At 35.1% G+C, this 18,434-nt stretch overlaps 2 protein-coding genes across 2 annotated transcripts; one reads left to right on the top strand and one right to left on the bottom strand.

Moving 5' to 3' along the window:
* Nucleotides 1–4,783: 4,783 nt before the first annotated feature.
* On the top strand, nt 4,784–10,171 carry LOC113411645 (lysozyme g-like). Its single transcript, XM_026666808.2, has 5 exons — nt 4,784–4,914; nt 6,135–6,224; nt 7,391–7,587; nt 7,911–8,049; nt 9,712–10,171. The coding sequence occupies exons 1-5, from the start codon at nt 4,830–4,832 to the stop codon at nt 9,843–9,845; spliced, it is 645 nt and encodes a 214-aa protein (XP_026522593.2). The 5' UTR covers nt 4,784–4,829; the 3' UTR covers nt 9,846–10,171.
* A 1,574-nt stretch (nt 10,172–11,745) lies between these two features.
* On the bottom strand, nt 11,746–18,422 carry MRPL30 (mitochondrial ribosomal protein L30). The gene is made up of 5 exons (XM_026666804.2): nt 18,264–18,422; nt 17,729–17,806; nt 17,061–17,207; nt 12,424–12,497; nt 11,746–12,332 (listed from the first exon to the last, which is right to left on the bottom strand). Exons 1-5 carry the CDS (start codon nt 18,297–18,299, stop codon nt 12,194–12,196), a joined length of 474 nt encoding a protein of 157 aa, XP_026522589.1. The 5' UTR covers nt 18,300–18,422; the 3' UTR covers nt 11,746–12,193.
* Nucleotides 18,423–18,434: the final 12 nt, after the last annotated feature.

Here is an 18,434-nt window from a genome sequence, read left to right as displayed (position 1 = left end):
TTCACTAATATACACATTTCCTGGCATAGCTTTTTGAAATATTAACAATCCTGTAGAACTTTGACAACCTGATAGGTAAAATAATATTTTCCTATATATCACATTTAAATGTTTTCCACCTACAAATTTTGCCTTAGGAGAAAAATTAAGTCTCACAGGAACTTAAAAGCCACAGATTAAAGTAAACATGGGAACTTTCCATTCTATTGGCAACCAATCAAATAACAATTGCTGCAGAGCACGAGATTACTGCAACCATCTTCCCCAAAAGGAAAGAAAATGGGAATTTAAATTTCTTTATAGAATGTCTTCTATGAAAGATAAAGACATTGTGTAAAGCATAAAAGGAGGTAATAAACCTTCAAGTAAAATCATGCCATAGTTTTGGAATCACATTTAAGCTTCTGTTTGCTTTCTTCAAATGTTGGAAGGAATCGATGGTCACATTATTTTCTCAAATGACAAAAAGAAAGCATGAGAAGTTAATGAGGATAGCCACAGGACAGAGATACAAGGCAATGGGAGAGAAATAAATAAACCATGGCTTTCAACTAGGAAGACATGTTTGAGTGTGGGTCAGAGCATCTGATTCTCATTTTATAAACAATTGTTTCCAGAATAGTTATAAAACTTAACTGCCTTAAAAGGTTAATAATAGTAATCCTTAATAATAATTGGTTTTGTAGTGTTCAATTACATTACATTAAACTAATACTCTGAGTATTATAATCCTAAAATGTCCCTAGAGATTACTTCATTTTTCTCAATTTGTTACTTTTTATAATTATGGCTGAGACATTACAACAAAAGAGTAAATGAGGCATGGCTTGGAACATTAAGCTGGTAGATTAAATTCAGGTAGTCCTCAACTTACAACAGTTTGTTTAGTGACTGTTCAAAGTTACAATAGCACTTGTGACCATTTTTCACAATTATATTTCACAGTTATGACTTGCAGCATCCCCATAGTCATAGTAAACCGAGGACCACCTGTACATCTGTTGCCATTTGGAAAAGGAATGGTCTAGTCCTGGCCAGTGACAGCGCTTTGAAGGTTCAAGCTAAATATGCTTGCTTCTCTGGAGATGTGGATTTTACAGTAGTCATTGTAACACAATCTAATAATTGACTGGTATCTTCCACATTTTGCTTTTTTACTAATCTTTTAAACTTGCAAGTATCTCATCTGTAAAAATGCCCCTTCTACAGTATCTGTAGTCAGTAGCTGTAGACCTTTGCAGAGTTAATTTCTTCTATAATCTAAGTACCCTGTACACTACTTCTGATGCCATTGCATGGTTATTATTTATCATGGTTAAAAAAAGCTGGATCTTAGGCAGCAGTGTTTCCCTGAATTTTAATTTTTTTTATAGATTATTGATTATCCAAACCAGTTCAAGAAAAATCTCTCTTTGATATGATACTCTGGCTTTTCTGAGTGCACATAAAAGCCCACTCATCGCCAAATTAAATGAATTTTCAAGGAGGTAGTTAGAAGGAGCTATCTTCAGAAATACTACAAACTTTTGTACAGAATTTCTGGGTCATATTACAGCCATTTTTTAATTAAAAATATTTTGCCTGTAATTCAAAATTTACAATCATTAAGATGATGAATAAGCCTTTGATGATATACATTAAAACCATTTTTTATTTCATAACCATATGTGGATATATTTACTGTCATCCTCCAACTTCTTTGTGTTTAATTGTTTGATATTTCATTGAAAGGGTTTTAAATAAAAATAAGACTTTTTATATAATTTCCATTTTAAAGTGCAGTTCTTTTTCCCTATAATTATATCAGCCAAGAAGATCCGCTTATTGGACAAACCAGCATAAAAGAGATCTCAGCCCACAAAAGAGGGAGGGTATGGGAAACATTTCAGAAGGGACCCTTCTTAGTTTTCCAGAGAGCAAAAGGAAAGAAGGGGAAAAATACTTTTACAAGATTTTGTTAATTCTACTTCAAAAGGCTAACGTAGCCCTTCTGATGCTGAGGAATGTCTGGTGTTCGTTGCCGGCTGGTGATTTTTAGTAAAAGAAACAAGCCAGAATTATCCACCAATTGCCATCTTTAACTGTCTTGCATTAAAACTACCATGTTATCATGTTATACCATCATAACACTACTCCCTGGTCGAATGGAACAGTGCAAAGCATACCAGAAATTTCATCAGAACATCCCATTCAAAAAAACAAAAACCAAGAGCCATTTTGCTTCCAGTCCTATATAAAAGCTTTCCAGGAAAAGGAAGGAAAGCTAAACCAGGCCTGTTTATGTAGTTTCCTGCTAACAAACTGCTTAACAGACATAGCCATCACATGAAACAACAGGGAATCTTACTTCAATATCTACTCAGGCAGAAGCTGTTACGGAGCTGGCCTTATGCAAGCTAGGGGTTACAAGAATGAAATCCTATACAGGTAGTCCTTGATCAAAGTTATGATGGATCTCCCCAAAACTCCTTACAACCCACTTTTGAAATTACAGCTGTTGCAGTCCCCCAAGTGAACAAAATTTGGGCACTTGGCAGTCTGCTTGTCCAGTCATGGACACCACAGTGGGCTCAAGGACTGGAAGGAAATATTTAATACAATTGTGAAGAATTCTAAGAAATGCTAAGGAAAATTATCGGCTCACCTCAAGATAATGTGGAAATACAAATTCTCTCATACTTTTCATACAAAAGCAAAAGGGGGGAAGAGCCAACTGAAGCCAAGAACTTGGCATTTTGACTCCTCTGGAACTGAAGACAACTTGCTGCAACCAATGAGCTGCAGCCAACTTGCTGCAGGACAACTTGCCATGGCCAACTTGTGTGGGACAATTTAATAATTCAATTTAATTATTTAAAATGAATAAAAAAAATTAATTTTTGTTATTCACATTTCATTCTGTCCCTCCATTTACATCCTTTCTTTAATGATTCTATTCCACCAATTCTTTGATATTAGTGTAACTTTTGTCCTGTGGCGAATTGGCTGTGGTGAGTTGGCCATGGCGAGTTAGTCATGGCGAATTGTCATAGACACCCACCCACCCCCGAGTTGGCTACAACTAGCTGAATAAAACCTGCAACAACTCCTTTACCTTTTATAGTCATGTCTAGTGGCTGGAGTAATTTGCTGGCAAATTCTGACCTATTTGTTATACATGCCCTTGTGGTCCACACAGTGTCTTTCAGTTCTTTAGTTTGTATCTTAAGTCCCCACCTTGGAATGATTACCAAAGTCCAGGATATTCCATGGATGTCATACCAGAGATAATATGCTTCAGAACAGAATATATACTTTTTGATGAAAGAAAGGTGAGTACTTGTTCTTAGTAAATATGTGGTGCAGATACTTGAATGTTGCTTTTATAAGCTGCAGCATGTTTTTGTGCCGTTAATGAAGGTTCTTATGCAACTGTTCATGTGCTGTGGTGCAGTTATTGTATGCATGGTTCAAATTTGATGTGTTCTATCCCCGCAAACCTCCAGTCACTGACCAACCTAACAGACTTCAAATTCCACATCTACTACCCTGAATACTGCAAGGTGATCCTTATTTGTTAATGCTCTGAGGAAGCCTTGCCAGAATGTCTGCAAAACATAAAGATATGTAAGTTTTATTTTTGTTATAGATTCCACAGGAGAGCATTTGAGGTGCCTTTGAAGTAGCCAAAGCATAGGGCTCATACATTAAAACAGTGGTTGCCAACCAGTGGGCCGGGGACCACGAGGTCAACATCCAAGCCGTCGCCGCCCGTCCTAAGATGCAAGGGGGAATTAATTCACCCGAAAGACGGCCTAGCCGTTTTTCAGGGCTCAAAAAAAAATAAGACCGCCTTATTATATGAGAAACACGGTATGAATACTGCAAGGTGATCCTTATTTGTTAATGCTCTGAGGAAGCCTTGCCAGAATGTCTGCAAAACATAAAGATATGTAAGTTTTATTTTTGTTATAGATTCCACAGGAGAGCATTTGAGGTGCCTTTGAAGTAGCCAAAGCATAGGGCTCATACATTAAAACAGTGGTTGCCAACCAGTGGGCCGGGACCACTGGTGGTCAGTGAGAAAATTTTGGTGGTCTTATAGAACAGCACATGCCTATATACTTTTCAGAAGGCAAAACACAGAAATATAACTTGTCAGTCATTCATTGGTTACTTGAAACACAGCTTTCCCCTCATAGCCTAGCAACAGGGAGGGGAAAGCTGTTTTTCAAGTAACCAATGAATGACTGACAAGTTATATTTCTGTGTTTTGCCCTTCTGAAGAAGTATATAGGCATGTGCTGTTCTATAAGAAATTTGTTCAGAAGTAGCTCTGGCTAAAATATTCTGAACCTGTTTGCGCAAATAAAACCAACTTTTTTTTTTTGGATTCCAAGGTCTGAGTCTCTTAATTTCCTGCAACAGCGGGATTTAAAATAATGAGTTTGATGGTCCCTGAGGTCCAAAAGGTTGGCAAGCCCTGCATTAAAACACAGTTAAATTGAAAATTCTGCCACTGTGCTTTGGGAAGGTCAAATTCAGTTTAAAGTTTGGAAAAATCCTTAAAACAATCACTACATAATTGGCATAAGCCTGACTTCCAAACTTTCCAATCGAATACTATCTATTTTCAGAGTAATTTTCCAAATAATTAAATATTAATGAGTCCCATTAACAAAAAATCTGTGCAACTAAAAATATGTACAATGAACATTGCTGTTATCCCAAGAAAACCAATCAATCAGATATGTGACAATCCCCTTTCATTTGGTACTTTCCTGAAATGTAATTAGGTAATTTCCCAAGGGTTGCAACCAACATCCTGTTTGGTCAGCTAACAGAAATTAATGTTGAAAGTGAAACTACATGTCCTTCTTTTCTTTGTTCAAGACAGTATTGAAAGTGACTGCAGACAACAGAGAATCATGGAAGGTATTTATTTTATTTATTATAAAATATGTAAAGGATGATAGGCTGTGGTCAGGGTGAGGATTAGGCAAGAGCTAGTCATTTGTGTGCTAATGTTGTGGTCTAATTTTACCAAAAGTATTTATAAAGTTGTGGACATTAATGGCTAATTTTGAACCTAGCATTAACATTTTTGCTTCCTTCTTTTAAGTTCCTTTCCCTCTCCCCCAGCCCATTCTTCTTAGAGTGCAGTGTTATGATTCCTAACAACCATAGCCAACTGGGAGCAGTAGCATGAAGTAAATCTCCCTTACTGGGTTGGAAAACGGTTCAATTTATGGAAAAGGTTTATTTTTAAGCTTTCAGTACTCCAACATCCATGATCTCCGTCAAGAAGGTGAAATTGTGTCATACCGAATCCCATCAAGCTTCAATCTGCAGGATCCAACCTTATCTCCAGGTTTTCTGATAATTCCCCAAATTAATAGAAAAACTATACCGGCTATGGAACTGCCCTAATTCATTTCCATTCCACTGAATTAATGGGTAGAGAGTAGAACAAGAAGTAGAATGAAGATATGCCTATTTTTTCCTTTTCTAAACATTGTTAAGCACAATTATTTACTGTATAATGTGGGCTATTTTGCTGTTCAGCTTAGTGATGGAGATTGCATTAATCTTTTCACAAGCATTCTTCTAAATAACTTAGAGCTGAAATTAGACAACCTGTGACACTTTGGCTCATTGTTTCAGTTATTTCTTTACTAGATGTCTTAATATCTTCAACAATGGCAGAGCTTCTACATTACTTGAAAAGCTTTTAGAAATTCAAAGAGATATTCAGAGATGTTTCTGCCTTGAAAATAGTCCATGCTGAACTGTATAGTAAAACATCAGCAATTGATCACATTAAATGTTTTATGACATTTTGTATTATATCATAAAATGCTTTGATAACTTTTATGTCATGTTTTATAAAATTTGCCAAATATCAGTTCCATGGAAGTCATAGGCCATAGATCCTGTAAGTTAGCCCATTTGAGGTACCTTGATTCAAAGTTTTGTTCTATCCTGCCCCATTTCATCCAGTTAAAGGTTACAGACACAAGAGTTTTAATAGTATATAGATATACTTATTTTGATCGGCATTGTTATGTTGATTACTGTCAGCTTCAGAATTCCTTTCCAATAGACTGCTTAATACATTTTGTGACTAGACAGTAATTTAATGCCTCTATAAACAGCTTGTTCTTCTTATTACGGTAACATAATGGATGTGGATACTACTGGAGCTTCTCTTGAAACTGGAAAACAAGAAGGCTTGGAGTTTGGGGGTAAGATTAACTATAACCTACATTTGAATATACATATATTCAATGTGATATATTTTTTCTTTCTCTTTTCTGTTCAATGTGTAACTGTTCTTAAGTCTGTATGTTCCTGAGCAGAGTCTTGTTTTTTTCTTCTTTGGAAAAAAAATATGTTTATTGCAACTATATAAATAGCTTAAACACAGTGATTAGATTTGCTTTATAACAAAATATATAACTGCACAATTATATACCTACAGCAATAGGACCATATTCTTAAAGGTTTCTGTCTCCTCTTAGGAATGAGAATTGAGAGAACTTTTCTTTGGCATTTAATGTTATTTCTTCATTGTGGTCCATTCTGTAGTCCTTGCTATGGTTTCTGAAGATTAATTCTGCTTGCTTTTTTGTTTTTATTCTTTAACCTTTTCCCCACCCCTACTTTTGCCATAAGAACCACTTACTTGTTGGCTGCTGTCCTTTCTGTAATCATATTATTTTGGTTCTGCTTCTGCTTTCACTTACACAATAAATTTAATACGCATTTGATGATCTTGTGTTTGTGTGCCTTCAAGTCAAGTTTAACTCACAAATCCCTGCAGTTTTCTTGGCAAGATTTTGGAAGTGGTTTGCCATTGCCTTCTTTCTAAGAGTGACTCACTCAAGGGCACCATCTGGCTTGATGTCTAAAGCAGGACTAGAACACATGGTACTTCCAGTTTCTAGCCTAACCATTATACTAAATTGGCCATGGTGTCCTTGATGCTCTCTAGGTTTGGTTGTTTCATTAACCAACTAGGTAACATCATCAGCTATAAGCTCTTTGATGCGCATCTAGGTGGCAGCATGTACTTTAATTTCAAAAATGAACAGCTTCCAACGTAGTTAATTCAGATGCTAGAATTGAACATTGCTGGAAGTGTGGATTAGATTGAGAAACTGAAAAAAAAATGTTTTTGAAGAAAGCAACGGCTATGTCCATGAAGTACTTTAGTTTTCCAGAAACTAGAATTTTTAACAAAGTTACTGATAAACCCATCAATATCAGTGACACATTGACCATTATAATGGAGATGGGCTTCCTATTCCTATCAAATTCTTAAACTTAAGAATTGTTTTATTTAGTTTAATTCCAACTGTTATTTTTAATCAGAAGCACATTTCTCATGTTTGTTTTTACCCTCTGCAAGGGGTTGAGGCTTCAAAAATAATTGCAAGGAAAGACCTAAACAATCTAGAGAAATATAAAATGAAGATTAAGCGTGTCAGCGAAAAAACAAATATTGATGCAGCTGTGATTGCTGCTATAATCTCTCGAGAATCACATGCTGGAACTATCCTTGATGATGGCTGGGGTGACCATGGAAATGGATTTGGATTAATGCAGGTAAAGACTTTTGTTATAAATTAAGACACACACAATGCTCAACAACTCTAGGCAAAGCTATCCTGGAGTAATTATAAGTTGTGATTATAATTGCCCCTAAGCAAAATACAACCTTATATAATGGAAAAAATTTCCATTTCTCCCTAAATATACTCCCTGCTCCACTCTTTATAGTATCTTTCTCATGTTCTGATTATACATCTCTTTGGTAACTGATCTGTATTTTTAATCATTAGCTTGCAACGCAACTGAACTATCCCGGTATAACATAATCAAAGCAATAATTATTACAGAATAATTGAAAGCATTTAATCATTTTTCAGGTGGATAAAAGATATCATAAAGTAGTTGGCACCTGGGACAGTGAGGAACATATTAATCAGGGGGCTCTCATTCTCTGTAGCATGATAGAAGAGATTAAAAAAAAATTTCCATCATGGACAAACGAACAGCAGCTCAAAGGTATGAAACATCATTCTTCTAAAATCTACATAGAATCTGTTTTATGTCCAGATCCTTCATATAATTTTTCCATGTGACTCAGTATTTATAGCATGTGATGATGATTCTCTGGTTTAGAGAAGAAAATGGAAAATTCCCAACCAAAGAGGAGATCTTTAGAAAGGAAATATATATGCTTTTGCATTCATTTATGATAAAATAGTTTTTGTTACCAACCAATCCTTTTTATTTGGTTATTATTATTATTATTCACCTAGTACAGGTGGCCTTGACTTACAACCACAACTCAGCCCCAAATTTTCATTGTTAAGCAAGACTCAGCAAGTGAGGTTTACTTCAATTTACGACCTTTCTTGCCACAGTTGTTAAGTGCAATTGTTAAATTAGTAACACTTTTGTTAAGTGAATCTGAATTCCCCATTGACTTTGCTTGTCAAAAGGTTGTAAAGGGTGACCCTGGGACACTGCAACTTCACAAATACATGCCAGTTGTCAAACATCTGATTTTTGATAAATTCACCATTGTGAATATTCAACAGATGTGTGAAAAATGGTCAGTCAGTTTTTTCAGTGCTGCTGTAATTTCAAACTGTCACTAAATGAATGGTTGTAAATTGGGGACTATGTGTAGTTAGTAATTGGAAGTCTACTGCAAAAGCAGATAACTTCAGATCAGATGTTGTCATATTGAAGATGGACAATAACTTTTTTTCACATAATTCAGATTAGAAACCAGGTTACAGATAATCCTCAATTTACAACCATAATTGAGGCCAGTGTTACAATTATAAGTTGTTGCAATGAAGCAAAGCGTCCATTTGATTGCCTTGCCCAATCACTGCAAACTTGGCTCTCCCTATTACAGTCTTAGATGATTGTATGGGTCATTAAGCAGAGTGTTGGGTGTCTCAGCAGGCCTGCCATAAGCCAAGGTTTGCAGCACCTTCCCAGCTCACACAGGGTTTGCCCCAGGCCTTCCCCACCCCAGGTACACCTTGTACACCTTCCTGCCCAGGTGGGTCCTGACAGGCTTTGGGCCTGCTTCCTGCCCAGCTGTATCACAAGACTTGGATCTGCTTCCTGCCCTGCTGGGTCCCACATCCTTGGGCCTCCTCCCCACCCCTTCACATTTTGCGTCAGTTACCTTTTCTGAAAATCACCGTTCCAAAAAAGTGCCCAGCTTATGGGTGCAGAGCTTCCTACAGGGGACCCACCTTGCACCATTTGGGAAGTAAGATCTATTCACACAATCTCTCAGGAAGATACAATTTTCCAATATTATTTTCTCTCTTCTAGTATATTTAAATAAAACTTCTGTTTAACTTTCTGATAAGAATAGAAATTATGCATTTTTTTTAAAAATGTTGAATTAGTCATCTAATGAATATATAATTTTAAACAAGCCCTTCAAAGGCATATTTGTAGATTACTGCAGGCAAAATTATTCCAAAACATTTACTTACTTCTACTAAGTAGAAAGAAAGAAAATCTTTTGTCCTGAATACTGTGCTTTACCTCTAATCAGCTATTTAACTTATTTTGTATCAGGAGTATGGTTAATCCCATCTAGATTCAGTTTGTAAGTTGTCTTAGTATTTGAGGAATGTCTACATTATGTACTTAACGTAACTTTTATTTGTCCATTCACTTTTTAAATGATAGGTGGAATTTCAGCCTACAATGCAGGACCTAAAAATGTCCAAAGCTATGAGCGAATGGATGTAGGCACTACAAAGAATGACTATGCCAATGATGTTGTTGCAAGAGCCAAGTTTTACAAAACAAATGGATATTAAAAGTCTAGAACAAGATGCTGTCATTTCAGCCTTATCCAAATTTTGTATGTAACATTAGCAAGATCTATATGCTAAATTCTACAAAAAATAAAGTTGTGCCAATTTCTGCCGAAAATAAAGCTATATTGCTATTTTATGGTCGCAATCACACTTCATGCAAGCAAGCTTGAACGAAGGGGGTGTGCATAAGCGCACCAACGTGCCTACTGTTCCTGTCCTATTGTTTCTTTTTATTTTTCTTATATGTATCCATTTCATGTATTCATAACTATGTTTATACTTATACCTGTTATCTTATGACAAAATAAATAAATAAATAAATAAATCTTGTATTCCCATTATAAGACTTTCTTCCTCTTCACTCTCTGTTCCGCCACACTATTATATCCTTTTAACTTTAGTTTGTGGAAGAAAATCAACAGAACCCATCTACACTACAGCATCTACTGAGTCATTCTTAGTGGTGAACTGGGGAAAGATGTGAAAATATTTTCAATCACCCACTTAGAAAAGGGTAAAACTGCACAATGAATGTACAAAAGAATGTGACAACCAATGGAACAAGCCAAGGCTGCAAAGTAAAACACTTATGTCATCTGTAGAGGCTTACTTGTGCATAGGATTTATATTTCCACAGGCTCTAACCAAGTTGAGGAATCTGAAAGGGCTAGCTTTGAAAGACTGGGCATTAAAAGAAATCTGGGGGAATACTGCTTTTGGGAGACAGTCAAAATGGACTTCTCCATGGAGTCATTATCTGTTCTATTTCAAATCAATTTACACAGACAGCTATAAGCTAGCTGCAACTTATCTAATGTTGCTCTCCCTTTTTCAGTCCAAATAAATTGCATCTACAAACTGGTCTGAATTCTGTGAGCTCATAACATTACACTGGAAATATAATGAAAGTTCCTGAAAGTAAGTTAGCATCACAAACATACCATACTATTAGCTTGTTGAAGAGAATCATCTTGGGTTAGAAAAAAGAATCCATCAGAGATCTAAAGTAAATGTTTAGTAATGGGCAATTTCCATTATATGCATAGACTGGATAAATGTACATTCAACACATGACAGTTTTTCCTGATGTGATCAATCAATCATTATTGATTCATAGAACTAACACGAGGGGATAAAAAAATTAATTCAAAGTAATATACTAGATCTGGTAAGAGACTTAAAATTTGAGCAATGAATTAGAAATGTGCTACATTATTTCTGGACTGTGTATGTATTGTGAAAAAAGAGGAAGTATAGACCTGAAAATATGTGCTATCAGCTTCTAAATAGACCTTCATTCGTGCTTTAATTTTAATACTTTAAAAGCTGTTTAGTATGGATTTCCTGGCAAAGAACAGAATATAAACCGTCCAGGAAGCAATCTCATATTTCCCATAAAACAAAAAATATATACAAAATTATGTTAATAAAAAAGGTGAAATAAATGTCAGGAGAACCAGATGTCTTTAAACATACAGGGATTTTCCAAACAAAATAGTTCAGCTGGAATGTTTACCAACCAAAAATGGGATAAGTAAAATTTGGTACATGCCAGGGTAAAAGAACACCATCCATATACAGTATTCAAGAAGAATTCTGTCTGAAAATGGAAAACTTCCCCAAATGAAAGGGTGGGAAAAACAGATATAAATGATTTCAAGTGAATTGCTGACATGAAACAAGATATAGAAATACACCTACCCGAAAAATCCCAATAGGAACAAATCTGGTTGCAGGCCTAAGGGTCAGTTACAAAAGGAGGATCCTCAAACAATCAAAATACTAAAAAATAGAGGTAAGATTACTGGGAAGAACTCATAATTATTTTTTATTGGGGAGGTGGGGAATGAAAATGGACCAAACATGGCCTATTTACAATTAACTGACCATTGACTATATCTGCCTGATGACACTTTATTCTGAAACGTTGCATTTTTGTATGTTATTCACAATTGCATACCTTAAAAATTAACTTTTATCTGACTAACAATGGTCAGCAAAACAAATTCAAATTAGTTTAACCATCACAGAAATTCAGTTTGGTTAGTTACACCCTTCTGTAAACTTTGTAGATACCAAAATATATCTCAAAAGCTGCTGCTGTTGCATTTACTTATTATTCATACTGTCACATTTATAATAGCCAGCTTAAGTAGAAATTATGCCCAAATACTAGATAAATTATTTTTATCTTCTTAGTAATAATGCTATTTAATTTTATGAGAAGGCAGTTAAGTCTAGAGAAATTGTTCTAAAAATGAACATATATATTATGCCTCTAGTGGCAATTACAGTAATACAATTCTCAACTTAATATTACATTTATTATATAAAGTATTCATACATTATTATGAAGAATCAGAGGTGTTCTTTTCCACTTCTTTTAGATGGCGACAAACTATCAATTCACCTGTGACTTTGTTAAGATAGGTATCAGGTATTTCATCTTCAGTTGGAATTCCATAAGGCAGTTTTAATGGCTTTATTCTATAGTCAAAAAGAGAGGAGGGGAAACAACCTATTAGTATTTTTACACAAAAGCAATTGCAAAATATTGCTGATAAGAAGAATTACCAACCTTATTAGGTGTTTAATGACTTTCAGTTTTGCATTCACAGAAGGGATGTTTTTAAGTACCACTGGATCAAATCTCTGTAAGTGATACAAAGCTAACTCAGTTTCCAATGCATCACAGAAGTGAATTTATGAAAACAGCTACAGTAACAACATTTGATTAGATTTTGTAGATACTGCAGACACTAAATATTCAGTAACAATAAAACAAATGTTATGATCCCTTAAATTGATTTCTGCTATAGTTTTGTAGTTTTCCTTTAGTGGCCACAATTGGGATCAACAACCAAGGGAAGTGGTTGCTAACCAAAATTGTGATTGTGATTATGATATTACTTCAGCTTTCCTTTGCTTTACAGACTTGCCTGCAATGGTTGTAAATGCGAGGAATGCTTGTAAAGTTACTTTTTCATCAGCAACGTAATTTGAATTACCATTATTACACAAGGCAGTCATTAAACAAGAACAACCTGTAAACCCTAAAAAGGAGAAGAGTGGAGGCAAAAGGGTGGAACTTGGAATAATGAAAAAATGGAGTGCCACCTGGGAAAATAAAGAGGATTAACAGCGAAACTTTGAAAAGACTCCCGGGGATACATTGTAACTGAAATCTTATTAAAAGATACAGTAACCCATGGAAAGGAAAAGTAAAGGAAAGAAACAAGAAGGAACAGTCTGGGATCATTTGGCATTGGTTTTTTCTTTCTTTTTCTGTTTTTACTTAAAGTCAATTGGGTGGTTGTTCAAAAGTGTTTAAAATGGCATCACTCCTGGAGGAATTGAAGATGAGTCTTAAAAAACAGAAAGAAGATGCAGAAAGGGGAGGAAGATCCTTTGGCTTCGTATTTGAATTTCTTGAAATAGAGATCCTGAACTATGAAAAGCAAAAGGAAAAGCTTCGAGAGCAAGAAGGGTGGGACAAAGAAGAAGCCATTTTCAATGATCAAATAATGCAAAGTGTGGTAATAAGGGGAAAAAGGGGGAAAGGAGTTAAAAGTTTGATATCAAAGGGAACAGCCAAAAAGAAAAATAGTCTGAAAAAGAAGTATAACAGCAAGGAGAAGCAGAAAACTACAGAAGGGAAAATTAGAGAGAGAAGGGTATAAAAAAAGAGATGAGAAAAGTGGGGGGAAGATAGAAAGGGAAAGAACTTATGAGGGACAAAAACAGGAAATAAAGAAAAAGGGGAAACGCACTAGGATTAAAGGTATTTGCTCAGATAGAAAACACAGAGACAATGGTTAAATTAAGTTAAAAGTGAGGATTCTGCAAAGGTACAAAAGATAGTGTTGTGACAGTAGAATACTGTAATGAGTTAGAAATGAAATAAGTAAATAATCTATGATATAAAACTATTGTTTTATAATGGTATGTTTATTTATAATTAATGCAATAATAAAGAAGAGGGAAACATTGCAATTGTTTCTAAAGATTAATAAAATATTGAAAAGAAATGTGAAAGATTTATAAGGAAATTTACACCAGTTATTAGAATGAATTTGAATAATTATTTTGCTTATTAATAGTAAATAATTTATAAGATAAAACTGTATGGCTATCCAATGGTATGCTTATTAACAGTTAAGTAATAATGAAGAAGGGAGGGAAACATTTCAATTGTTCTCAAAGATTGATAGATATTGAAAAGAAACGTGAAATATTTACAGGGTTCATACCAGTACTAGAATGATTTTGAATAACTATTTTGTTTACTAATGTTTATATATATATACATATACATATACATATACATATACATATACATACATACATACATACAGAGAGAGGGGGGGGGAGTTTTTTTGCTATGTTTTTAGAATTTTTCCTTTTACATTTTCAAGAAGAAGTACCAAGCAGAGTCTGAATGATGAGACTTACATGATATAAAATAGATATTAGAAATTGGAATGTTATAATTTTAGAATGCACAAATTCAATGTTTAATGAGATTTCATATGATAACAACAATAAGATTTAAAGGTGTGGCACTTCAATTGGCAATCATAGGGGGAATTTTGCTTCTTAAGAATGTTGGAAGAGAACATATGAAATTGTAAACAAGACAGACGAAAGTATAAGTACAATGAATAAAAAGATATAGAAATTTAGGTAAAAGAAATACAGTTGAATAAGAAGAAAATGAGATAATCATAAAAAAAAATTAAGAGAAGTAAAGGGAGAAATAGTGAGAAGTTGGAAAAAAGAGTAGTAAGATATGAAGTTGAATACATAAGATGAATATGCATATGAAATTGTGTCTGTATGGAACCATGCTATACTCAAATAAGATGTTTTATTTGTTTTGTTAAAACTCAATAAAACTTTATTAAAAAAAAAAAAGAACTACCTGTAAAGCTAACGTTTGTTAAAGCATTCAGGGATTTAACTATAAATATAATTGCTTAAAGATGCAGACTCCTTAAGTATTCTTGATTTCTATAGTGATTCAGCTGTGGAGAACAACATGTAAAGAGCAGAATTATTAAGAGGTCTGATATTAGCTACTGTGTCAGTCTCATCATCCTGTCTGCCGCTGTGCAACCCCCAGGTGACTGCTCCAAATCTCATGTGGTTCTCAGAAGCAAATACTGTCCTGATTCTGACAATCCATCCCAGGGGTGAGATTCAACCGGTGTTACGACCAGTTCGGTGACTACGTTTTTGCTGCGTGCATGTGTAATAAACCTTAAGCTGTGCCGCCCGGACAGCTGATAAGTGCTGCGCGCGAGTATGCAGCTTTTGAAAAGCCACTTTTTTACTGCTTTTTCAACCTCAGCTGTGCCGCACAAAGCAGCTGAGGTTGAAAAAGCAGGAAATAAAGGACAGGTAAGAGCCCGGGTGGATGGATGGGCCAAATAGCAGCAGACACAGAACCGGTTCAGTATCTGCTGTTCTTCAGAGCTACCAGTTCTATAGAGCCGGGCAGAACAGGTAGCATCCCACCCCTGGTTCGTCCCTTAACTGTTTTATATGCTAGAAAAGTGCTTTGCTTCCCAATTACAGTACACATTCCATGAAGAAGCCTCTAAGAACTTAATTTTTTCTTTTTTTTTCTTTAACATAAGATAATGCCAAAAAAATGAATACTGCCACACATTTGGTCTTATTTATTATTAAATCTGTATGTCACACAACTCATTGCTTCAATCATGATGTGACCAGACTCCTAAAGATAAAGGCAGAATGAAAGCCTGTGCTATGCTTGCCATTTGCAATCATCGTGACACAACTATAAAGCTTCTTTTCAGAAATCACTTTTTGTTCACTCTCTTCCCTCATCTGTTATAATCCTTCAAGAACAAAAGCACTTCAATTCTACTTAGTTTCATATTACACTTAATTCAGTAACCAGGCAGACACATAAGAGCAGCAACTTCTTTTTTAAACTTCTGGAGACTGCCTTTGTAACATAGTTTAAGAAAATACATATCTGAATTGCCATTCCTGCATTTTTAAAATAGTAAAAGACCCAGAAGATATTGCCAATTCTAACACTGACATCAAAATGCTTTCATGAAAGCAAAAGTAAAGATCTGAAGTGGTTGTGCAAGGACATCTTAAAACCTAAGATAGAAGGAAGCATCAAACCCCCTTTTTGTTCCTAAATTAAGAGCAATAGCCTATATGTTTTATTTTATTATTTCTATGAATAGCTACTTCTTATTGCAGCAGATTGCCAGATCCAAGATTCAAACAACTACTAAACGTCACTACAGAATTAATTTGTCATCTAATGGCATCTGATGCTTGCAGACCATATCTGGTAGCCCTAGAGATACCAATGGTACTACATTCTATGTTCAACATGTTTAATTCTGAGAAATGACACATGTCCCTGGAGATTATTTTGGATACATTTATTTTCTGCTGTGATAGAACCATTTGGCAAGGACAGAACGTTGTGATTGCAGGATGCAATCATCCCCAACTAATAATGCCATTTTCAGATGGATCTAATTTTAGTATAATTTACTGTTCTTTCCAAACTGCTACAAAGGGCAAAAATCACCCAGCCTGATGACAAAATTTGCCTTAAACAGTTCAAAATAACAGAAGTAGCTAATGTTGAGCTCGGTGGAAGCTATGCAAGGTTGGATTTGGGGGAAACTATAAGGATTGTATAGCACTGATGATATTACCTAGTTTGGTAATGAAATATCTGCAGGAAAGCAACCAAGCTCAGAGAGCACCAAGGACCCCACAGTTCAACCCTGAGCTACAAATATTATTTTATCAACAAAGTTAACAGGACTATAAGCTACACTGGAAAGTAAAAGAAGAAGAATTAGAAGCAGATGTTTCCATGCTGTTCCCAAGTAAACACTGTGGCTATTTGGAATCAATAGGCAATTGCGAATCAAGATTCTCCTTTCCTTTTGATACCAACTTTCTGCCTTACAATGAAAATGAACTCATATGTTTAATCAGTAGTATAACTTGTTGTGACATGGAGCTGTTCTAGCTACAAATTATTTTACTATGTGGCCAAATATCTCAAAATATAGTCATAGACAACCATTTTGTTCAAATTATTAACTCCACAACTTCTGAATAAACAATTCGTACAACTGAAATTTATGCAGAAGCATTAAAGGTGGAAAAAAATCTCTAACACTGTCATTTACACTGTAAATTACATACTTTTGTTAATCCAAGCTCTTCAAGCAATTCTTTTTCCCAATAAGGACGCCTCATTCCACTTCTGATCCTGGTGATAAGATGTAGTTTATGAGGCTCTTCTGGATTACCACCATATTTTTCATGATCACCAGGTTGTGGTTGAAATACCTAAAAGAAGTTAAACCCTCATTATTAATCAATCCAATAAGTAAAATCAGTTATTAATCATTTCCAAGGCTCATCTTCACGTTAATCATGGCACAAAGATGCCCAAATAATCATTTTTAAACATCTTACCCTCTAGCTATTGCCTTCATTTCATCCCAGATATCAAAGACAAAGTTTAGCTTTCCATATTTAAACTGGGGGGTTTCCTCCTTTTTTTATCACAATTTATTATTTACTGGCATGGATACTGGCTAGTAATTGGCTTACATGTGGTTTACAGCAAGGGTCAACTTTGGGATGAAGGTAGAACAAGTCTTCCATAGCCAGGAAGGTATATCAGAAATAAAGGAAAATTAAACTCTGATCAATTCAGACCTACATAATTCAATTTTAAAAGTACAAAGGTGAAAGCGTATATTCATAACTGATTTGATGTACTAAGAATATATTTTGACCGTTTTCATTTGTAATTTCATTTTCATTTGTAACTATAATGTTTATTTTTTTAACCCAAGGCTTACCGATTCTGGAATTCGTGACCTTGTAAATCTCTGCCTAATCCATATTCTCCAAGGGATTGGTTCCCTTTTGGTCAGATTCTGCAGCATAAGAAACCAAGGAGGAAACAACGTAATACTTCAGAGTTTAATACATAACACAGTCAAATATATAAAAGTTTCAACTAAATCAATGATGACAAAATGCATGGGTGCATATATTATTCTACTAAGAAGTTATTTTATATTCCTGGAAAACCAAAGGCATCAGAGATTCACAGGAAGCACCTCTTATACCAGATTTATTCACGTATATTTAAATCAGCGAAATTGGAAAGTATAAATGGTTTACCAAGTAAAAAAGTACATGAACGGTTACTAGTCACTCCAAGGCATCAATTTTTCTCAGAATCGGTTCTTCTAATTAAAAACACATTTAAGAACTACGGTCATGCTTTATTCCGCTCCAGCGAGGACGTTCTGCAACTTCTGCAATTTTCTTCCTGATAAAACCATCTGAAATTTGCAGAAATCTTTTAATCATTTCCAGACTTCTCACCTGCCAAGCGGATGCAGAACATCTCCAGGCTGCCATCTTACGCCGCCGATTCTCCTCCTTGCAAAAAGAGACGCCAATCACGTGTAAAGTCTCCTCCTCCGGAGCCACGGGAAGAGAAGGGCCAGCTTGGGATCTTCCTTGAGCTTTCACTTTCCGGTTCTTTGAAATCAC

This window comes from Notechis scutatus, chromosome 5 (genome assembly GCF_049901735.1).
Source record: "Notechis scutatus isolate UNSWTSFEM ecotype Mainland chromosome 5, rNotScu1.2, whole genome shotgun sequence".
In the NCBI taxonomy this organism is placed as follows: domain Eukaryota; kingdom Metazoa; phylum Chordata; class Lepidosauria; order Squamata; family Elapidae; genus Notechis; species Notechis scutatus.
The sequence above is the reverse complement of the archived record's forward strand: the minus strand, read 5'-3'. Positions and strand labels throughout refer to the sequence as shown.

What these genes read in the sequence shown, in the direction of transcription:
- LOC113411645 (XM_026666808.2), top strand. Translation starts at nt 4,830, where the DNA reads ATGTTGAAAGTGAAACTACATGTCCTTCTTTTCTTTGTTCAAGACAGT. An exon ending in AGAAGGCTTGGAGTTTGGGG is followed by an intron (nt 6,225 to 7,390) that starts GTAAGATTAACT and finishes ACCCTCTGCAAG; the next exon opens with GGGTTGAGGCTTCAAAAATA. An exon ending in ATGGATTTGGATTAATGCAG is followed by an intron (nt 7,588 to 7,910) that starts GTAAAGACTTTT and finishes ATCATTTTTCAG; the next exon opens with GTGGATAAAAGATATCATAA.
- MRPL30 (XM_026666804.2), bottom strand. Translation starts at nt 18,299, where the DNA reads ATGGCAGCCTGGAGATGTTCTGCATCCGCTTGGCAG. An exon ending in GGTCACGAATTCCAGAATCG is followed by an intron (nt 17,208 to 17,728) that starts GTAAGCCTTGGG and finishes AACTTCTTTTAG; the next exon opens with GTATTTCAACCACAACCTGG. An exon ending in GTCATTAAACACCTAATAAG is followed by an intron (nt 12,333 to 12,423) that starts GTTGGTAATTCT and finishes TTTTGACTATAG; the next exon opens with AATAAAGCCATTAAAACTGC.